The sequence below is a fragment of the Anticarsia gemmatalis genome, chromosome 4 (assembly GCF_050436995.1).
Source record: "Anticarsia gemmatalis isolate Benzon Research Colony breed Stoneville strain chromosome 4, ilAntGemm2 primary, whole genome shotgun sequence".
Taxonomy (NCBI): Eukaryota; Metazoa; Arthropoda; class Insecta; order Lepidoptera; family Erebidae; genus Anticarsia; species Anticarsia gemmatalis.
The window spans coordinates 9,368,062-9,390,600 of record NC_134748.1 but is presented as its reverse complement, the minus strand read 5'-3'; the positions used below and the strand labels follow the sequence as shown (position 1 = coordinate 9,390,600).

At 33.8% G+C, this 22,539-nt stretch overlaps 1 protein-coding gene across 4 annotated transcripts; it reads right to left on the bottom strand.

Moving 5' to 3' along the window:
- Positions 1–2,055: 2,055 nt before the first annotated feature.
- On the bottom strand, positions 2,056–18,839 carry LOC142987797 (uncharacterized). Of its 4 annotated transcripts, none has more exons than XM_076136730.1 (5): positions 18,725–18,839; positions 13,966–14,050; positions 10,619–10,651; positions 8,545–8,727; positions 2,056–2,788 (listed from the first exon to the last, which is right to left on the bottom strand). In XM_076136730.1, exons 2-5 carry the CDS (start codon positions 14,035–14,037, stop codon positions 2,393–2,395), a joined length of 684 nt encoding a protein of 227 aa, XP_075992845.1. In that variant the 5' UTR covers positions 14,038–14,050; positions 18,725–18,839; the 3' UTR covers positions 2,056–2,392. The 4 variants fall into 4 exon arrangements, with proteins under 4 accessions (XP_075992845.1, XP_075992844.1, XP_075992847.1 ...); XM_076136729.1 differs by lacking the exon at positions 18,725–18,839 and adding an exon at positions 14,212–14,349; XM_076136732.1 differs by lacking the exon at positions 10,619–10,651.
- Positions 18,840–22,539: the final 3,700 nt, after the last annotated feature.

The window sequence follows — 22,539 nt, the reverse complement described above, 5'->3', positions numbered from 1 at the left end:
GGCTATCTAAACGTATTCGGCCATTACTTTACTATTTCGACAGTAATTAACGAAATCTCGAATAATCGTTTCACTGTAAATAATCATAAATCAAAACACTGAAGCAGTGAGGCGTTGAATGAATTACTGCCTTTGATATGTCACAGGTTGATAATTACGTACGGACACGTGTATCAAATTATAAGCGTTAAAACTTCAGATGAAAACATGGCTAATTGGTGTCCGATTAATTGGAAACCGATGCGCGGACACGGGATTACCGTGTTCGTATACTTTTGTCATTTTTATTGTGATCCTTTTCTAGATATAATTTGCGACATCGCAATCTGCTGCGCGATTTTCTACAACAGGTAGGGACTATCGAGTATCGAGAGTTTGACGTTTAAAATGTATTTAAAAAATAGTCTCTACGGCACCCGCTAGGAGCGCTTATGTAGTTAGTTCATACAAAATTGATCGATAGTTAGCTGATTGTCGATTGATCATTGTCACAGAAAATTGCGATACTGATACGTTAAGAAGAACAACGAAGTTGAAACTACTAATATTTATGACTATTTTTCTATAACGTTAAATCAACATAACTTGATGTCGATAATATGTTGTGAAGTTAAGTAGGTGTATAAAGCCACAAAATATCGTTTTAAAGTATTTATAAACTAATTATCTAAAACATGTATAAAAGGTTAACTTTACATATTTTAGGGAGATAAAATCTTAAATATGCCTTTACATTTACATTATGAAATTATAGAAGTTAGGTAATTCTGCGTTTAAACTTTAGAAGCGAAAGTTGAATAAATTAACACAATTTTGAAAAACATTTTAAATACTAAAGTATAAAATAATAAATTGCTCTGACAAAGTTTACTTAAAGTATTTATATTAATTGGTCTGGTACGTGTCGTGCGAACTGTAGAATTTATTTTAAAATCGGTAAGGCTTTGTTAGTAAGTTAGCTGTAATATTATAGACCTAACTACGCTGAGACAAAATATTCTCTCAATTAAAATTATATACTTTCAGGGCAGGAAGCCTAATATGATTCAAAACAGTTGACATTAATTTTGCAAGTGATTGTATTCATACGTCATACGATTACAATTACGAAGAAAAGTGGATTGAATTTTAAGTATCGATACGTAATCTATACACCTACACGAGATAACGTCTCTGAAATCGGATTAAAATCAAATTCCAAGTACAATACTAAATATTAATCTTGTTTAAATCAATCACAATTTCGAGTTTTCCATATAAGTAATACTGTCGCCGTTGTTAATCTTAAGTAATGTACCTACAACGACCTACATCGTTATTGACTGAAACAATGCCTACCCAAAATGAGATAAACGTAGAAACATAATTCAATTTTAATCAAAATGTATGAAGTAGTAAAGCCACAAATCTCTTCTGTAAACCTGAACGTCGGTAAAGTATACAGCGAGTGGGTGTAATGACGATTACGAGTACGTGTGACTCGCACAAGTTGCGGCTGCCTCGCGGCTACGCCTCACGCTCTCACGCCCTCACACCTACACACACACCTGCCTCAAGTGTTTCAACTTTAACACCCCACTTCCTACAATTATTTGATTTTGAATTAAAATGTCATAAAGGGAATAATTTTATGCTTTACCTGAGATCAAACGTGAATAATAATAGGACACTTTAAACGAAGAAATTCATGCTTACTATTTCTTATTTTTGAGCTATTCTCTATTTGTAAATAGAGAATAGCTCAAAAACAAGAAATGATAAGTTTGCCAGTGTTCATAATAGATATTAATTTAAGATCAGTCTTGAAAATATTAATGTTCACATGTACTCTACGTGGCTCTCTGTGGTACAATCGTTGTTCGTTTCTGTCTCTACATCTTTCGTAAAATATCATACTCACCGATTCGTTTAATACATAATTAAGATCGAAAGCATAAACATCAAGAAAATTATGAATAAATTAGATTTGAAAAGAAATAATTTACTTTGATCTCCTTTCTCTTAAATACCTTTTCTGGTATTGCGCTGCATTATATTTAAAGAAACCGATTTTTAAACAATTTTATTAGTCTTTAATAGAGTCGACTCGCAACAAAGCGAAATTGAACATTGGGAATGTTTACACACTGCAGCCAATTATATCAATTATTGAGTAAATTAATAAGTCCACATTTTATTATGCTTAGGATACCGTACAAAGCACTTAAAATATACATATCTTCAGTTCATCTCGCACGTTATTTTAGTGTTCCGATCTTCCTACGTTGACAAGGGTCTAAAGAAATGCCTACCATACAAAAGCATTTCATAATATATTATGTCCGCAGCCCGTCAGGCCACCTATAGGAATATAAATCACAGATGTTACAATACAATTTTCAGTGAAATTTTATCAAGCAATAGAATAAGATCTTTTGAATGCCGCATTTCTTCGGCTCCTGCAAAATCTTCGCTTGAATTTTCTTCTCGTATAAAAACATTTCAGTTTTTCATTGTTCGATATTTCAACTATATTCAGCCATTTTTGGTCTAAATCCTCGGGTGGTTTATCATTGACCAGGATTATAGGCATGGTGAAATTATTGTCTGTCCGAACATTGTTGTCTTTGATTAACGCTGATGATATCTCGGTCCAATTGTGTTCCTCCGGGGCGTTTAAATTGGATCCTTCCTTGGTAGACACGACGGATATTTCAACGTTGTTTTGTGTCAACTCCGATATGTGCACGACGTCGCCCTCGGGCTCTGGCGAGCCACTGCCCCCCGTCTCTATGTCGAACAGGTGAAACTGAAATTGAAAACACTTTATTAAATAAAGCAACACGAAAAACTTATAATTTGTTATATTGGTGACATAACAGTTAAATAGAAATATCTATTAGTCAATATAATAACTATAGCAGTGACAAATAAAGTGAATACAAAACGTAGTTTATTATAGACTAGCTGACCCGCGCAACTTCGCTTGCGTCACCTAAGAGAATGGGTCAAAATTTTCCCCGTTTTTGTAACATTTTACCTTGCTACTCCGCTCCTAATAACCGTAGCGTGATGTTATATAGCCTATAGCCTTCCTCGATAAATGGGCTATCTAACACTGAAAGAATTTTTCAAATCGGACCAGTAGTTCCTGAGATTAGCGCGTTCAAACAAACAAACAAACAAACAAACTCTTCAGCTTTATAATATTAGTATAGATTTTAGAGCAGTTGTAATGAGAGTTTATGACAGAACATACGTATGTATTTATGAACAAAGAATAATTTTATTGTTTCACATGTTTTCGTCATAGCTTACGAACAAAGTCTATAGCCGAAATGAGCAAATCGGGGATCGTGTGTAGGACTAAATATAATATACAAGTGTGTGGTACAAAAACAGCAATACACATGTGCTCACTAGGCTAACGGTATACGGATATATAAATGTTGTTTGGTGAATGCATAAAAAAACCTCGTAGTATGCAGCTGGTACACAGCTAATTATTATAAGAAGTTAATTACAACTTCCTTAGCGTGTAGTTTCCGCTAATAGCGTACTTTTCGCAGTAAACTTTTCGCTTGCGTGAAAACGTTCTTCTTATACGAGTCTGAAACCACAGAGGCGTCGTAAAATAGTTATGTGTAACAAATCCCACGAGTATCGGCCAACGATTAGCGCCACGAACCGAAATATCCCCGGCTAATGAAGCTAAACCCTCTTTATTTATTAATTATTCGTAATGAACGCTATTGACCACTATTGCGCTATTAATATGTGCACACGTAATACTTTGGACATTACCAAATTATTATACACGGCAATGTCAATACAAGCCTTTTGCTTTTAATACTTAAATATAACAGACGCTTAATTTGAAAAAGTTTTATCTTATGATCCCGTTTAATGGAATCACAACAATCGCAACCGGACTTGATTATCTAATAAGTAATCATAATATATATTGTCTTATTTAAATGGAACGGATTTATTAATTGAAATAAATGTTACTGAGCACATTTGCAATACCCGAAAATACTTATAACATAGTACTACGTAAAAGCTTTTATAAAGAGTTTTTATAAAAACAACACGGTCCGCTGAAAAACGAGTATTTTGATTAACATCAACGTCGAATAAAACGGATATTTTCAACGAGTCGTCCTTTCGATTTCCGTCATTGAAATATAATCTATTTTTTACATAATCAAAGCCTACGTTAACCGTGATATCTGAACACGACAGATCTGATCTTTTAGTATTAAGTACTAAAATAATCTTAGAATCTTTCAGCTCTTAAAAGTGCTGCTTGAACGATAACATTTTGCAGGTTTTTATCATCAACTAGTTATTTTTTATCAATTAAAAAAAACAAAGTCTGTAATAATGTCTGTATGCATAGGCTAAGCTTTGAAAGGGCGTTCTAATCAGAGCTAGACTACGTGGTCGTTCACAAATGACCGCGGAAACGATTACCAGCGGTCACTATACCACCTGGACAATCGCCAATAACTGATCCGTGACTTACGACCGAGATACATACTCGCGTACTCTAAGTTCCAGTCACGTTTATAATAAAAGCCGTTCGTTTAGCCTCCTGATTTATGTGAGGAAAATTGTTACTCTGTTACATTGTGGCTGATCGTTTTCGCCACACGCTTGTCGAAATACTAACTAGCCAGTAAGAGTTTATTTACCAAATAAATTCTGTACCCGGATATAGTATCCTACTGTGTTAATCGTCTTGTCTTTAGCAATCACGCGAGGAATTTACAAGGATAGTTATTGCAGAAATTAGTAAATACTTTAGGAGTATTTATTAATTGAGTATAAAGTAAACGAAACCTGAAAAAAATTCGTATAAGACTCTTTTACATCTCAAACCTGAGTTATTCTTATTACTCATTAATTTTGTGCAAAAATGAGTCATAAAGAATAAGATAATAACGCCGCACATCATTTTTCAGCTTCAAATAAAATTTTACTGTTTGTTTATAATATCGGAACAAGAAAATTTACGTTCAATGAAGCATTTTTAATGAAACATTACATTTACACACATAGGTACAATCGGTTAATGTTCAGTTGCAATTTATTGGCACTTAATTTACCATAACAGAGTTGAACGGTGCTCTTGACTTTGTTGACGTAACCTTGCTGAGTTATTATGATCTAAGTTTCATAAACAACATATTTTGAAGACAAATAAACTCCGGATCTTTCATCCCATCAATGTGCCGAAGTCTGCGAAACTTTAACTATCGCTGTCAAAGTGTTAGCATATCCGATATTGAGTGATGTACTAAAATATAATTGTGAACCTTGAAATGTTTGCCTTACGTTATTAATTTACATCAGTTCGCGAACACGTCATATTTTGTATACCAATACACCTTTTGTTTCCTACAAAATATTAAAACCAGACACACAATTACGTCGGCTGCACGCCGTACTTACTTGAATTACTTATAAATAAAACAGCGTTTGTATTAGTTCAGTAAGTAAAAATCCCACAAAACGATCTTTATATTTAAATAAATAAAGAGTGAATACATTCCGAGAGGTATTTGAGACTATCAAAAATGATGCGGTGTTGAAGAGATATACCATCTAAGATGTAAGGATGTTATTGAACACTTTGCTTTCTTTGTTATTTTTGGTTGCAGACTAAACACAGAGGCTGAATGGCTTACAAAGCCTTTATGTTGAACTTATTAAATATTTGTAGCTGATATTTGTGACGAGGATAATACTCACGAAAAGTCATTTATTTTGGTATTTTTTCCAATTATTATGTAAGTATAGAAATAAAACCTAATGACGCAAAGTTTTAAAACGAGATGACACAAAAGAAACGAATGCTGGTTTTAATATATAACTATAAATAAGATCTTGTTAACTTAATGATAATAGTAACTTTATTGCTAATTTAAGCTTTTAAATATGTATTTATTGAGAACGTTCTTATGATAACTTAATAAATTGTCATCATCGTTGCTTATCCACTGCAGATTGCGGGTTTCAATTGTAATATCAGGCACTGGAAATAATAATTGTTATGCTAATGCTCGTGCAAACTCGGCTCTCACACTTGTCTAAGTATCTTGTGCAGTGTATACTCTGTCGTAACTATGTTTTCATAAGCCTGAACAATCTACAGTATTATATTGTTAGTAAGCACGTCAGAAATTATACGCCCGAGGCTCACAGTGAAATTGTCTTTACGAGGTAAACACGTGTCATTGCCAAATTCCCTACACACATCTCAACGCCGACAATGCAAAACAGACATAAATAAATGTAAATGAACCAATCATCAATCCTTACGAATTGTCTTGTAACACTTTACTCATAAGTTTTTCGAAAAATCGTAACTTCTAAAATTAAATCAGTGAGTGCTCGAACTACGCAGCCGACCTATCCAAACGAGAGATAATCATTTTATTTGTTTACAACGTATGAAGCGAATCAATTCTTTCTTTCTTTCTTCATCTACTGATTCACATTTTAATCAACGTTCACACCTCGTTTTGTAAACACGCTGTCAAAGCAGCATCAATCGGTGGAACGCTAAACGCTAACGCAGATGTTTACGTTGGGTTAAATGAGCAGACCACCAATGATTCAGACAGCGTTTACTGCTCACCATACCTCGCAATAGTACTACTTTGATGTTATTTTTCGGTACTAAGACGATGACGTCACGAAGTTTAATTCCGACTTTCCGGTATGTCGGATTAAAAACACTTTTTCCAATCATTAGCAAAACTTGGCTCAGAATTATCCTCCATATAACGTATCTGAAGCAAACTGTGTTCAAGTCATAGAGAGAGCTTTCATATCCGGTACACGTCTCTCAAAAAAGTAATTACTCTTTTCGCTACGTCATTGAGCAACTGCAACAGCGAGCGCTATTAACAAAGGACTCTTAAAATGATTAATAACATTTTAAGTACTAGTCGGCAGACCGAAATATACGTATTTACCTACGTGAAGGCCGATTTTGACGCATTTGTTGAAATTTCATTTTAAAAATGACGTATTTAAACGTCTCTACGAGTGGTGTTCAATCCAAACATGTTGAGTAATGTTACAGAGTAGTGACCCGGGAGCCGGCAATATTTCCCGCTTTCATAAACATGTCACACGGTTTATAAATCTAAGAGTCCCCTCGAATGCACCGCATCATTCTCTACGTCACGGACTGTGACGCAAAACATCTGGATATTTTTCGAGAAAACTTTCCTTATTCATTTCTTTAGCTTTCAAGGATTTAGTAAGCTTTACGTATTTTTCACAATTTTTTTTTTTGGTAAACTAACTGTAATATTATTTCGTTAACTGCAAACAATAGTATAACCGACACGAATAGAATTCATGAACTATTTAAAAGCAATTAACTTAACATAGCTTTACGTTTCATTTTGATAAACACATTTGTTCACGTTAATGTTGCTCAGTGTTGTCATATTCATAGAAATGAACGTTAAACATTATTAGTACTTACTGCAACATATGTTTCATAATGAATAGTTGAACGGATTTATTGTTGAGCAGACTAAAATATTGTTATGGCCTCTACATCTAGCGAGTTATGTCTTGCTTTGTGTTTAAAACATATAATAATATTATTTAAAATATCTTCTCTAAAAAGATACCCAGTAAAATTTGTAACACATCCATTCGAATGTAAAAAAGTGGAATCCTTAATTCTTAGTTAATTATCTGAAAAAGAGTCGGATACTAATCGGATAAGCGTATAAGCTAATCTATCGCACATTCTTCACCAAAGATTATAAACTAATAGCTCCAATGTCATGTCCCTTCATAATCAATTTTATCAGGTGCTAACTTCAACGCCGTAACTAACATCTACCTCCACAGTCTTGCGGAAACTTTCAATAACAGATCGCAATTTGGAAATGTGCCCGGTAAATGCAATAGGCTCACTCTCTATTGTGGGAAATGTGGGTGTGAAACATCTACGTACAATACAAACGTTGACGTACTGGGTGTCGTGTGTCGATTTCATTATAGCGTATACTTTTCTTATGAATGAGGAGTTTTATTACTATCCTAATTAGCTTAGATATTGTTGTGACCGTGGTGGAGTCATAAGACCGATTAAACAAAGGTAAATAATAATTGCTAATGTAAATCTTAAATCTTGAAAATGAAGGTAAGGTCTATACTCAATAGTGGGTAGAAGTGGTCGGAATGCATAGATAAATACATAATACTAGCTGACCCGGCAAACGTTGTTTTGCCATGTAAATTAAAAAATATATATTGTCACTTAGGGGTATGAAAAATAGATGTTAGCCGATTCTCAGACCTACTCAATATGCTCACAAAATTTCATGAGAATCGGTCAAGCCGTTTCGAAGGAGTATGGCAAAATTTCATCAAAATTGGTCCGGTCGTTTAAGAGAAGTTCAGTGACATACACACTTACAGAAGAATTACATAAGTATATAAAGATAGAAATAGTGCTTAATGATAGCGTGTTTAATTAAATATTTTAGTAACAATCGTGGCACGTGAAAGATTATAAGTTATTCTTACCTTATGTTTATCCCTAGAGGCGGTGTACAGCACCCAGGCCACATAGACGAACATGATGAGAGCGGGCACAACCAGGCTGGCGACGACTGGTATTCTTCTGACCCAGGCGTGGTACAGCGCTAAGATGAACAGCGATATACCCACCAGTATGGCGATGTAGCGACCCGTGCGACGACGTTCCTCCTGAAATAAAGAAAAATCACTATGAAATTACAATGACAAATGTATAAGGCGTAGTAGGAAGCTCCGTATTTTAAATGCTATTTTCACACATTCTCATTTTGGTACCCTCAGACATTTATCAGAAAATAAAACGGCTATGAAGATAGTAACTAAATCAAGCAATTTTTGGGATATAATGAGATTTTATAAATCCGCACCAAATAATAATGACTACTGGTGTTCACTTTTCCATATGGTGACCAAAATTATTGGTTTGAAAGTGACAATAATATACCGCTCTTGTCGCTGTCACCAATCGTTTTCTTTACCCGCTGACATTCTCAATTTCCACGATACAATTCGTAAACAGACTTACAGTGTTTTTCTTTCTGTAGAATGTAAAAGCATCGTCACTTTGTGTTTACTTTCCTTTAAACTGAGGGTTCATTTCCTGATTTCAAAGCAGTGGAAAACGTCGGACCTTAAATATTTACAGATAAACAGCCACTTCTCGCGACTGAAGTTTAAAAACAGAAAACTAGGAAAGACTCGTTTCACATAAAGTTTGTAATAAAAATGAAGTTTACATGACACGTGGGTGCTACATAGATAACTACGTAGGTACTTACTGTACGAGTAAAGTAAACGAAGATTTATAAACTCAATTTTGAAAGATAGCTGATTAATTTTTTGTAGATATGATGTTGTCGACACGTTAATTTTTTAGTAGTGAATTTTTTTTCGCGATACTCCGCTAGCATACAAAATTTTATTCCTATTTTTAGATTTTTTAGAAAGATAAAGGAAAAAACATTGACTGTTTGATCTGAGACCATAAAACTAAATCAAACTTTTGCATTTCAACATTGACAAAGATTTAACTACACCTATTTTTGACCAAAGTTGTTGACGTACCAAATACGAGGCTCGATATAGATACGGACAGCTAACAATATTAGTGCGTTATTAGATTGACGGCGTCCCCGAGCACCTGCGGGCTCGACCGCATCAGTTCTCAATCACTGCGTTGATTCAATCACCGATATTGACTCGCCAACCAACAATGTATACTGCACCATCGATGAATGTACCGTTATAAGTTTACTTAACATTTTAAACCATACGAAAACAAACAGCTGATAACTCAACAAACCAAACGAGGAAAAACGCAATTTTCGCTGAACAAAAAAAATCGAAGCAATTAACTTATTTTCGCGAAGTTTAAAAACAAAGTATATACAACAATGTAGCATCACAAATCAACATCATAATTATTATAATTTCCCCTGCAGTGGTTATGTTCTGCCACATTAGGTACTACTACTTCTCTTTCCATTCCATGTAAATAAAGCTAGAGGGGTAATGTCAAAATATACTATGAAGCCACAGAGTTTTTATGAGCTTAGGGTGAGCAACTGAACTCAGCTCATGTTTATTTGACAATGGTGACATAAACAAGGAAAACAATATTTTTTAGATTTCCCTTTAGTCGGTATCTACAATAGTAAATTTTCATGATTTATGTTCTTGCCTGGCTGTTATGAATGAAAATTAAAAATATACAGTCACTTTTACTGCTGCGACTCACAAACGTAAAGTTATTAATAATTTCAGAGTTAATTAACTTTTGTTAACAACGTGTTACACCGTGGCCATGAGTGTTTCGTGACCATGGAATTTCTGAAGCCCTGAAAACGTAAACAAGGAGAAACACTGCATAAATTAATATTCGTATATGCGAAGTAAGATGATTATAAAAATAGCGCACCGAGTGAAGATTAAAAATGGCAAGAAGAGCTTAACCTGAAACTCAAAACGAACACGACAGCGTTAAATTGAATTTGAAAGGTTATTAACACCGAATAGTAAGATAAATTGACAGACTTTTTAATGTCATGCGGTACTGACGTACCTCTTGTTGATACCGCTTGGAGGTCTGCTCATCCTGCAAAAGAGAAGAGCAACGGTATATTTAGTTTTAAGCTACTTTATGCCTCCCATTGTAGAAAGAAAACAGCTCAAACAATCAACTGGCTACTATAAATATTTATTAGAAATAAAAAGTAATCTATCATTGATTTATTAATGATTTTAGTTTATTTTTATTATTGCGTACTACTATACTGATTTTTTATCAAAGGAAATTATAATTAACGAAGGCAACCTTGTTAGACATGACTTCGTTATACGTGTTACTTATCATATTTAATTATACGACGACGGTTAACATTTTTCGCACAGAAAACCTTGGTCAAGTCGGCGGGCACCCAGTGTATTGGCGTATAGAGGAATGTGGTGTTTGATACTAAGATTTTAGTAGCTTTTAATGTACCGCTGTGTCCACTAGTAACAGTGGAGTGGACAGACAGCTTAACGTGCTCTCGCGGGAGTCAAAGGGATCGTGGCTCGAACCCAGTAATTCACAGTGTGTACTAACTTTCAGCTGCTGTAAAGTAACATTCACATCTTTTATGTAGATTTTACTTAGATATTTTTAGGTTTTTTTGGACTCAAGGCCTAACCCCCTCCCTCATTACGGGAGGAGACCCTTGCCCAGCAGTGGGACATAAATGGGTAATTTTTTTTATTTCTATTTTATTTTTAGGTTTTGACAAAATAATAAAGACGATTTTAATTAAATAGTTCTTTGGCTTTATTACAATTATCGCGAATTCTTTAATACAGGCAGACACAGTAACGCCCATAAGTATGACTTAGAAATCTTAACTTTCGACTATTTATCGACATCAAGCCTGCTACAGGTAAACAGAACATCCCAGTGCCATATTTATCAATTCAGCCGGACTGTATAGACCTTTACAGTACCGCTAAACTCCCACCAGAACCCCTATTTTTCTTCTACATGGTACATAAATTCTGTTTCGCTTTCGACACATGTGCACTTATATTTGGCACAAACTGTGATAAATTATTATTTTCAGAACGGATATTATTCTTCTCTTCTGCATTCATTTATCTCGGTCCGTCGAAGTTTAGTACAGTTTGGTAGGATATGTGTAGTCTATTCATGCTGGAATCACGTTCGGAATATAGTGCGTTTTAATTACTCCACGTATCGTATGTATAGTCGAAGTTTGATTGTAGTCAGACGCAAGTTTGATTAGTCTAAGAACCAAATAGAATATTGTTGTATAATAAGACTCGTTTTGTGATAGCTGTCCGTTGAATCGTTGATAAAGTAGAGAGACGGTTTGGTACGTCCCCTAGATATAATTAAACCCTTTGTCACCTTATACGACGCTTCTATTCTTAGAAGTTATCTAGGTACATGGTCACACGTTTGACTAAAGGCAAACATGTACAGTGTTATGGTAGTCTATACCAAATGTTTTATTATTTCTACTAAGTCAATACTTTAATAACTATAATACTTAAAAAAATTATAAATAAATAAATAAATTTAACCCATTAATGTCCCACTGCTGGGCAAGGGTCTCCTCCCGGAATGAGGGAGGGGTTAGGCCTTGAGTCCACCACGCTGGCCAAGTGGGTTGGGGACTTTGCATGCCCTCAATAAATGTATTAAACAAATTTTTAGGCATGCAAGGTTTCCTCACGATGTTTTCCTTCACCGTTGGAGCATGTGATAATTATTTCTAATACACACATAACTTCGAAAAGTCATTGGTGTGTTGCCTCAGATTCGAACCTGCGACCACTTGCGTGGGAGGTGCCATCTTAAACCACTCGGCTATCACTGCTCTAAAAAAATTAGCGAGTCATATTTATTTTTACTTTTTATATGAAGCTACTTTAGTAGGTACATTACTACATTACTTATGATCCTAGGGCACATACATAAAACAACAGGATATTTATTTCAACGTCGCGTCGCGTGAATGGAAGAGCGGGCGGACACTAGCTGATCATAAATTCAAAATGTTTAAACGATCTGAAAAAGATATGAGAGAAACAGCAAAGCCCAGCTCTTAACTAAATAATATGGTTATGGAATCAACGTGAAAACTGTGGGCTGATGTATTCAAAATAATAATTCACGTTGTTTTCTTTTATCTCAAATCGGAGCACCGTTTACCTACATTTTCAAACTAACGGCGTCTATATTCTAAGAAAACTTCAGTCGTGGGGGTAATAATATTAGGATAATAGCTTCTAGACAGAGCGATAACCTTGTGTATATTGAAAGTACAAAAGAAAAACAGGTAATTAAGCGCTTCGTTTAAATATTTTCAAAAGAAAATTGAGATGATGTTTTATTTAGCAAGAAACTAAAACGTACAATTAACATCCTACGTTCATCTTCTTTATCTATGTAACGAGATAACACGTGAAACGAATAATGTGAACATTTTTAACCTTATTCTTATTTTGATATTAAAACAATGTGTTTTATTAAGATATTTTTTATGCGTTTACACAGCGTAGCATTATGACAAAGTGTCTACGTCGCGCCGCCCTATACGCCACCGCCCAAATACTAATGCATTACAAAACAACAGGTTTTTACAGACCTTTGACTCTTCGCAGGTATGTATATTCAAATTTTTCATTCTAATCTAGCTGATAAATCAAGCAAAATTCAATACAAAATAATAAGCTTGTCTAAAAAGCGTTTGTTTGTTATTTTAGTAAGTACTACATAAGCAAACACGGATGAAAACTGAACACCCAGGAAGTCGTATATTTACCTTATACTCGTAGTTAATGTGTTATCTATTATGATGCGGGAGAGCGCAAACTTCATTCATAAAACAGTTTTACCGATTTTATGCGCGCAGATGTATAACGGTAGTTCTTGAATTGAGTAAATATTTAGCTATTTTTGGAACGTCCTAAACGATACTTTTCAGTTTTGACCAATTTTGTTAAGTAATATCAATATACACCTAATTTAGGCTGGCATAGCAAATAAAAAAAAGTTTTATTTGAATTCATAAATAGTTTCAATTAATGTCTATCTTTAATCAGAACTGCAATATTCACAAATTCTGAATTTGAAAGAAAATATATTTCAAGGAAGTAGAGCTCCAATCGGTATCAAACTTCATAAGGTATCGAAGTAATTTCATTAAATTGTCGTCTTTGTGATTAATTTAGTCATTGTTAGCATAGCATGTAAGGGATACACAAGTACTACATCATAATAAAAATGTAGGCTAGTGTCCTCTTTTTAGGAACACTATATTCATACATTTACGTACCTTGTTTCTTTAGTGTCAGTTTCGCCTCACCCCTACAAATGAAATAAAAATATGTGTCAAGTTCAATAGTCGTTACCTTCACGGTGGATTCTGGGGATTTGTCGTCTCCACTCGTACTTTTTACATCATTGTTCAACTTCAAATTCATGACGTCGTCGTTTCTAAAAAAACAAACATCTGAATTAGCCAAAAAGAAGTTTTCCAACTTTTATTTCTAGTCGATTTTTCTTTTAACATTTTGAACTTCAGGCGTTTGTCAATAAGTGTGAATATTTTTTGTAAATTCCATTGAATCAAATGTTTCACAACTTGAATCACACACCTGTCACTCATAAACACAGAGTAATATAATTCAAATAAGGGTCCAAACGCTACAACAAGACGAGGCCGTCGACGCGAGTGCGTGTGCGCGTATAACCCGAGACGATGGCGCGGATACACTGCAGCCGGCTTACGAGATTAACGCCACTGCATAATCATTTCATGCTTTGTTTGCTTCGCTATTAAAAAGCGAGTAAATCCTACAAGCCAGTAGTGAACCAGTCATCCAGTCTTTCATACTGACGGCTGTAAGTTCGCAGTTCGCTTTTCGCTAAACAGTATACCCGACCCCGTAACAATGATGCCATTAATCATTGAATGTAAATATCAGCCTGATACTTTCCAGATCTGAATTTTATGGTTTAGCTAACCGCACGCTGACTATAAAAGAATTTTGCTAAAAATAAGGAATTTGCGAGATTGTTTTTTGCTGATACCAACCTATTAATATTTAAGATGTATGTACATACATGAACCAGTTGCATGTTGAAAGCTGAGTCATAAAAGTAATATGAGTTACTCTGAAAGTTATTATTTGATGAAACATTTATATCTGTAATTATTAAGAAAGATTAAATGGCAGCGGTGTTAGTCGGTGGCTATAAATCTTAGTTCATAAAACGAGTCTCAAATAAAAGCATTACGACAAAATCACGAAGTAAATATGTTTAGTGAGTGCAATTAAAGGCAAAGTAAACATAACGTACACGTTACAATAATGAAATTCTCTCGTCGTCGTTAAAGTCAATGACGTGAAACAGAAACAGGGCCGTAACAGAGGCGCGCGTTGAAAAGTTTCCGTTACTTACAGTTATTGTCTCTCCGACGGAACGATATAAACGGATGGGTGAAACCGTTTGTATTTGACAGACTGACTGGAGGAAGAGTAATGGACAATGTGGATATTCTTGAATTTTCAGTGATGGTTCCCCAATCGCTTAAATCGGTCTTACGATTGGGAATCGCGGTTTCATAAGTTAACTTACTGGCGTTACAATTTTCTTTAACAAAATCTACGTAATATTATCAGAATTAAAGTTTACTAGTCGACTTTCAAAAGTAAAGCTAGTGAAAAGCTAGTGAATGCAAAACACGTTAATGAAAATCAACAATCGCTTGTCGTTTCACTTTCATAATATTTTAAATACTTTCCAATGTTAAATCTTATAAATTAAAACCTCGACATAAGAAACACTACGTCATTTCTACGGTTATATATGTCTAACAGGCAAAATAGTCTAAAGAACAGATTTGTAACTAATGCAAACGTTTTGAACTTACCATCTACAAAACTAGGTTACTAGGTCTTCATCTTCAAGTATTTATGATAACCAGACCACATTACTGCAGTGGTTATTCTCTTGCACAGCGAAATCTCATGTAGAGAACCATTTTAAAAATAAAGATAAAACATTTTGAGGTTATAAACTACATAGTCTCACAACTGCTTTGAAAAATTGATCTTAGAATACAAATTGGCGGGAAATGCAACCCTTTTCCACAGAGACAATTTATATGCTTTTAAAAATAGAATTAGGTTCAGAAAGTTTATCATACAGCCAATTATAATCTTATCTTCTATGTCTTGAGAATTTATTATTATGAATTATCGTTTTAAAATAATTGTTTATTGAAATTAATTCGACTTACAAACGTTTAGAATTTTTAGTCGAATGAATCACGGCAATCAGAAATAAACGCAAAAAGGAATTTAGCTAGAAGTTCACTAATTGTTTAGTAAATATTTGTGACACCTAAAAACAAGTCAGTATACATACTTAAAAGTATAGTTTTTCTAAGTCCGAGCAAAATGAAGCTATTTTTCCATTTAAAATTTTCTCACGACAAGGTCTATAAACAGACAGATTTCTATTTCCGTCTAGTCTAAACATAGCCATTTTACCTCCTACTGCAAAACATGACTGATACGATAAAGTATTGAAGTACGGCCTACGCTAGCCGCTATATCATCGATGCACCGAAGTACGAGAGGATACACTTCAAATAAATAAAGTGAGGACTTTGCAAGTAAAACAAACTAAAAGCACCGAAGTGGCGTAATAATATTACATAATTCAAAATGTTTATTCTAATAGTATTATTTTAGCGAAAGTTTGTACGGATAGAAGTACCTATGTATGTAACTTTTTCATTAAAAAACCAATGAAGGAATTTTAATGACATTTGCTACACTTTTATACTAATACTTTTTAACCCGGGAAATCATTTCACGCAGACGAAGTCGCGGGCAGAAGATAGTATCTAATTAAGCTGAAATTTATTTAAGAGAGAAATTCAACTGTCAGCTGATAATTATTTTAGGTCGGAATAGTTAATACTTTCAATAAAATAAATGTTGAGCTTCAAAGGTGGAGCTAAAAGTTAGGATCATGGCAATTATAAGTTCCATAGTTATAACGGATATCTAGACTTGGTTTTGACTCTTATCATTAATACTCTTTGTATATTAATGACACCCTATACTTAGATCAATGTTTTTTTATTTTAATTTTGACCTGTGACTTCACTTGCTCGCGTTGGCAGTACTACGACTCATTCTCACCAAAAATAAATAAGGTTTAGTTTCATTTCAATATCAGGTGGTCTTTAAATCAAAGTCGTAAAGCAAATGAAACAAAATCGCGAATCTTAACTTATTTACCTACAAAACCGATAGCTGGTGAAAAGATTGACCGCCTACTTTGGGAAAACAATTGCGCAATCCCCATTAATCCAAGAGCTTTTCATCGCGCTCGCAGTGTCGGCACATTGGATTGAAACGTTAAAATGTAAATACGTGAGATCAGAAACATAAATCTCTTTTATTGCTCTGACTATAGTTTTGAATCGCATTAATACTTACGATGACAAGAATATTTGACTTACACTTTATTATAAGATGCCGGAACAAAACAGTATAGGTACATGTGAAAATTAGATAGTTATTTGAAAAATAAAAGTTAATTAAATAACCACATCTTACAGAATAGCTATAACATATAAAATAAAGAAAGGTATTTAGTATATTTAAAAATCCACGTGATGTTTCTTTTTCATGGAAGGTTTTGGTAAAACCCTTTTTTGAGAAAAAAGTTCTAAACTTTTGTAACAAGGAGTACGGTCTATTGATTGATTAAAAAAATATCTGCCTGTTTTTATAAAAAAAAATGTGACAGCTATATACGATAGAAAAGAAAAATATATAAAAACAAAACTTTAATGGCTTTTATCGATTTTCTTGAGAAACGAAGGCCTATCATAGTCTATTACTACTATTCGAAGTCGCAACCCAAAAAGGTTACAATCTAAATTAATTAATTACACATCTTATAACTCTACGGTATTTATTTTAATATGGTTATAGTGACGACAATGCGTCGTATGTCATATTATATTCTCAAAAATGTCTAGTCTTAATTACTTTCAAACGCTTTCCGGAAAAGTCGCAGATTTCCATTAAAACGGTAAATTTAACAGCAATAAAGTAATTTTAACGGTAATTCTAAGCTATCAGCACAAACGCTCTTTTGTAAATAATAGGTACGCTTGCGGGCGTACTCAAGTTCAATAAGGGCTAACAATTTACTCAAAGAGAAACCTTTCCATCACAAATATTTTACCTCATTGTCTGCTTTATTAAGAAAATACATATTAAAGAGTGGATTTTAGACCAAATTATGAGTAATTAATCATTATATTGTTGTGTTGTACTGTATTAAGTATATAGTTACTTATGATGCATTTAAGATGTGTTGTTTAAAAGTTCTCAAGAACCGGCAACGTCCGTCCAGCAATATGGGTCAAGTGCAGTAATAAAAATATTTTAAAGAGCATCAAGCACTCACGCATTTGTTAGTCATCGTAATGTGCTATACAATCGATGAGCGACAGTTTTGGACTGTAGAACTGAAAATAATAATATTACTCTGACTTTACAAGACCCAATATTTAAGAAAGACGTGTTTTGTTACTTGCAAACCACTTGGGACCACCTAATAAAACATATTCATAACTGGAAATTTTTCAAAATATATATAAATAACTGAAAATTTCTCCCTTTTGTAGGTTTTGAAAGATTCAAAATCTACATTTTATATTATTTTATTACCGTAAACTTTAATTCCTAGATATAATACGAATAATCTGACCGTTATATTTTAAAGTTTTGTAGTAAAGAATTAGGTCATAAATAAGTTGTAACATTACATCGCTCATCCTAATATATAAAATTTCATAGCGGCGATGCAATCCATTACAATTTTACGACACTGCAGCTGATCTCAGCTGTTCAGTTACGTGGGTACGTATTATCTACACTTTATTATTACGCGAAAGAACATAATTTATTTCATGTCAAAAAATGTTGTGCATGTTTGCATGTTTTTTTTTATGTAAAACTGATCAGCGCCTCTAGCGGGTTTCGGTGGTAATAATGTTTGATGTCAAATTCTTGATACTCGATAGTGCAAAACTTTTATCTCCTTGCACAATAACGTTTTTCTCCTAAGACGTACCTGAAATTAACTCCTGAATCAAAACAACCGAACCATCGTATCTTTAACTGAACTTTAAACACAAATATCAAACTTGTCTAATAAATCTGTAGTCGGAAGTTTTAATCAATTGCTGATCTGAACTGGGGTAGCGGTACGTTGAACTATGGCATGGTGCCCGGCGTCGATGCCAAAGTCCTGGCACAATAGTGGACTGAAACCGTGGCATTACACTGGCATTATGCGGCCAGTGCGTGCCAATGCATGTGCCATTGTTTGAGCGTCGCCGACGGTCGTCATTCATGCTACATTGTAATTTTAGAACGATCGTTCGAATTGTATTCTGTGTCCTGCCGAATGATCTATTACGCCCTTTGACACGATTTTCGGATTAATGCATACCTCATTTTATTTCATTGTTTGTAAATGTTATGGTTAAACTAGCCGTTATGCAATGATGCATAATATGTATCATTGCTAACGACACAGATCTTTTGTAATTGTACATAATATTATGTTATCATGTTATCCTATCTTATAAGATATTTAGATGGAAAACGCGACACAGATCTTTTGTAACTGTATATTATAATATGTACACATTATGTCGCGTTTCCCATCTAAATATCTTATAAGATAGGATAACATGATATCCCGGAATGCATAAATTTAGTACTAGAATATAATAACGCTAAATATCGGTATCCCAATATCTTGTAAGGTGTTCCATTTCCATGAATTACACAAAACGATTGACATTTGACCTTTGCAGCCGAGCCGTGTAGATACCCCTAACATAAAGTTGGTCTAGTAATCCGATTTTATCAAGCATTTCGCTGCCGTTCACATATGTTTGTATCGAAATCCCGACCAACGACGAAAGGTTTGCCATTTGGCTATGAACCTCTTTCTTCAGATACCTACATACTTACCTATTCTTATCTCTCTGCAAATAGCTGAAGAATATTTCTGTTTATTTGAACGCGTACCTCTAGAACTGGATAGATTTTAGTTGATTTTATATCGATATTCTGAGTACGTGAATTTATACTCCTTTATTTAAATTTCACTCGTTCAATCAACCATGTACTTATTGTAAATATAATATTCGGTAAACACAGCGGAAGATTTTATTTGCCTCTTCCAATAGGTATTTTTATTGTGTCCGACAGAATCCTTACAATATTGGTCTCTATAGTTGTAAGTTTCACGTGGAACGTACTTAATAAATTATTTGAAAAGGTGTACAAGTCAGAAGTATGTCAAGTATGAATACTAATACAAATACCCAAAGACATCCTGATTTCTGGGTATACCATAATAATCCAGCTTCAACTTCTAGCTAAATGTTGGCAATACAGCCAGAGCTTAATTATCGCGCTTGCCAGTACAGACGTGTTCAATTAATATTGAAATTCAACTAATTTGCATTCAATCATTTAATTCCCGATTCTATTGATAGATCCTCGAATATTCCAGCACGGCTTTAAAGTGTCATTCGTTATTGCAATATACTCGTACGTATGCCGTACATTTTTTTCTACACCTACATAAATATATTAAATGTCAAACAAGTAAAGTTTGATCATATCTACATTGTTAACGCGAATGTATGAAAGATAATTAAATCTTTTAAGTCAATGGGTTATTACTATACGTTTTTTTATTATAAATATACGTAGTGATAATGCGTAATTTTTGCACATACCTCTGAAACCATCTCTGTAAAGAGGTCACTATAGTCGATTAAGGGCTAGAACCTTCAGAGGTCAAATGTTGCATTACAGTAAGTACCAATAAAAATAAATTCAGGTCATGAACAAATTTAAATCGTTTGTAAATTCGCTTCGTAAAGCTCCTGAACAATGCGTTGTGATTTTATGACTCATTAAACGAACACTGTACGAAATTGAGTTACAGCATTCATTATTATCAAAGAAGACTATTCTTAGAATTATATTTCATTCTAATACATTAAAATGCTACATTTTATACTTAGTATAAAGTAACCCACACGTATTCGAAGATATCTCTACCTTCCCGTTCCCATTTCCAATAAAAGATACTTATAACGTTGAATGCAGACGTTATCGAAGAAGTCATTGTACAAAATTCTACATATTTTTATGAATGAATAAGTAGGTGGATATGTAAGACGTTGCCTGACTTCATATTAAAATATTCCCTTTTATTACTTGCTTACTTATACCTATGTCAAACCAGTGATATAGATTTTTTGTATAATCATGTATGTGCTTAAACTTTAGACATATAGGAAAACACAAATACTGTAATTTGCGGTAACGATTCCGGGTTCGATTGATCCTTTACAGACTAAACCAAATAACATTTACCAATGTAATGTAAATCAATGGTGTAAAGGAAAGAGCTATTAAATGCAACAATGGATTACCATCATTCGTAGAAATCGATGCGGCAGTTACCTACTTTTCGGTTGTGAAATTCCTGATAGTAAACTAATCAAAGCTTTCAGGGGAAGGAAATTGCAAGTTTAAATGCTAGTTCATTGAAATGCTTTGAAGTTAATGAAAGGCAATAAAATAGATTTATTTAAGCAACCTCTTTACTTAGCTTCCGAAATTGATACTGGCCTTTCTTCATAAAATACTTTTTTTTTATTGTTTATTGGCTCGTTTACATATTTTTTTGAGATAATTGGCCTTTATTTTTTTAAAATTATTAATCGATTTTTTTATTGGAGTACCTATCATTAAACAACCTCATTACAAAAATGCTATTTCGTAAAGTAAAATCATTTATAAGACAACAAAAATGCGTTTTTTACTTAACTTCTTGCTAACCATTTACAAAGAATTATTTGAACCTTGGATAAAACGATGTGGTGGATTTTTGTTCTTGTTATTCGGTAATACTTAGTTGGTTTTCTTCAATATCAACAATTCAACATTTATTCACGCAAGTCTTGAGCATGTGTCGTACCTTTGCGTCACAGCTGGCGACGTTAAAAGCAACAACATTTTCACTTTTAATGGTGTTTACACGCAAGGGAATATACAATAATGTATGCATGAGATATATTTCGTGTCATAATAGGTTGCATGAATTTAAAGAGGCAGTCATCACGCCATACTTCCAGTATTCATATCAAATTCCTTGTATTTTATGCAATTTGTAGTGAAACTATTTTATTTACGAGCAAGTAAACCTTTGGAGAGCTTTACATGATATGTACAATGTAGAATCCTCCTGCAAGTCCGATATATTTTATGACGGACTGAAATGTGGTCGTTAACGTAGAATTTTGTTGCGGACTTTACTATTTTTGTATTTACCTCAAGGGAGACCCCGTGTTAAATGTGATAATGTAATTCGAAATAGAGTTTTATAAACAAGCGTTATTTTTTTTCAATCGGACTTAATTGCAATCATAAAATAACTCATACCTACTGCGTTTCATAACGAGCAGTCGAGTTTGCATTATAGACCAAGGACTGCTTTAGATTTAGAAATTAAAATATTTTTTCTAACTTTCTAGGCATCAAAGATCATCAAATTAATTTTGTTGTATTTTCTATTCATTGTATTTCTTCGGTGACCCTTCTTTTAAAAACTGATGTCACCCAAGTTGTAGACCTTCAAAGAAGAACAACCCTTTGGTACATACTATACATACCTACTTACCTATAATACAAATAGGTTAAACCACGTATTTGCTTCAATTTCTACATAGAAACCAGTAAGAAACGATCTGCCACTTACTGAGGGTGTCTTAAGTCGACAGTAAGGGATTAGGATCATCAAGACGGAGGCGTGGGATGTATCTATCTACTTAAACGGAACGTTGTATTGTGTCA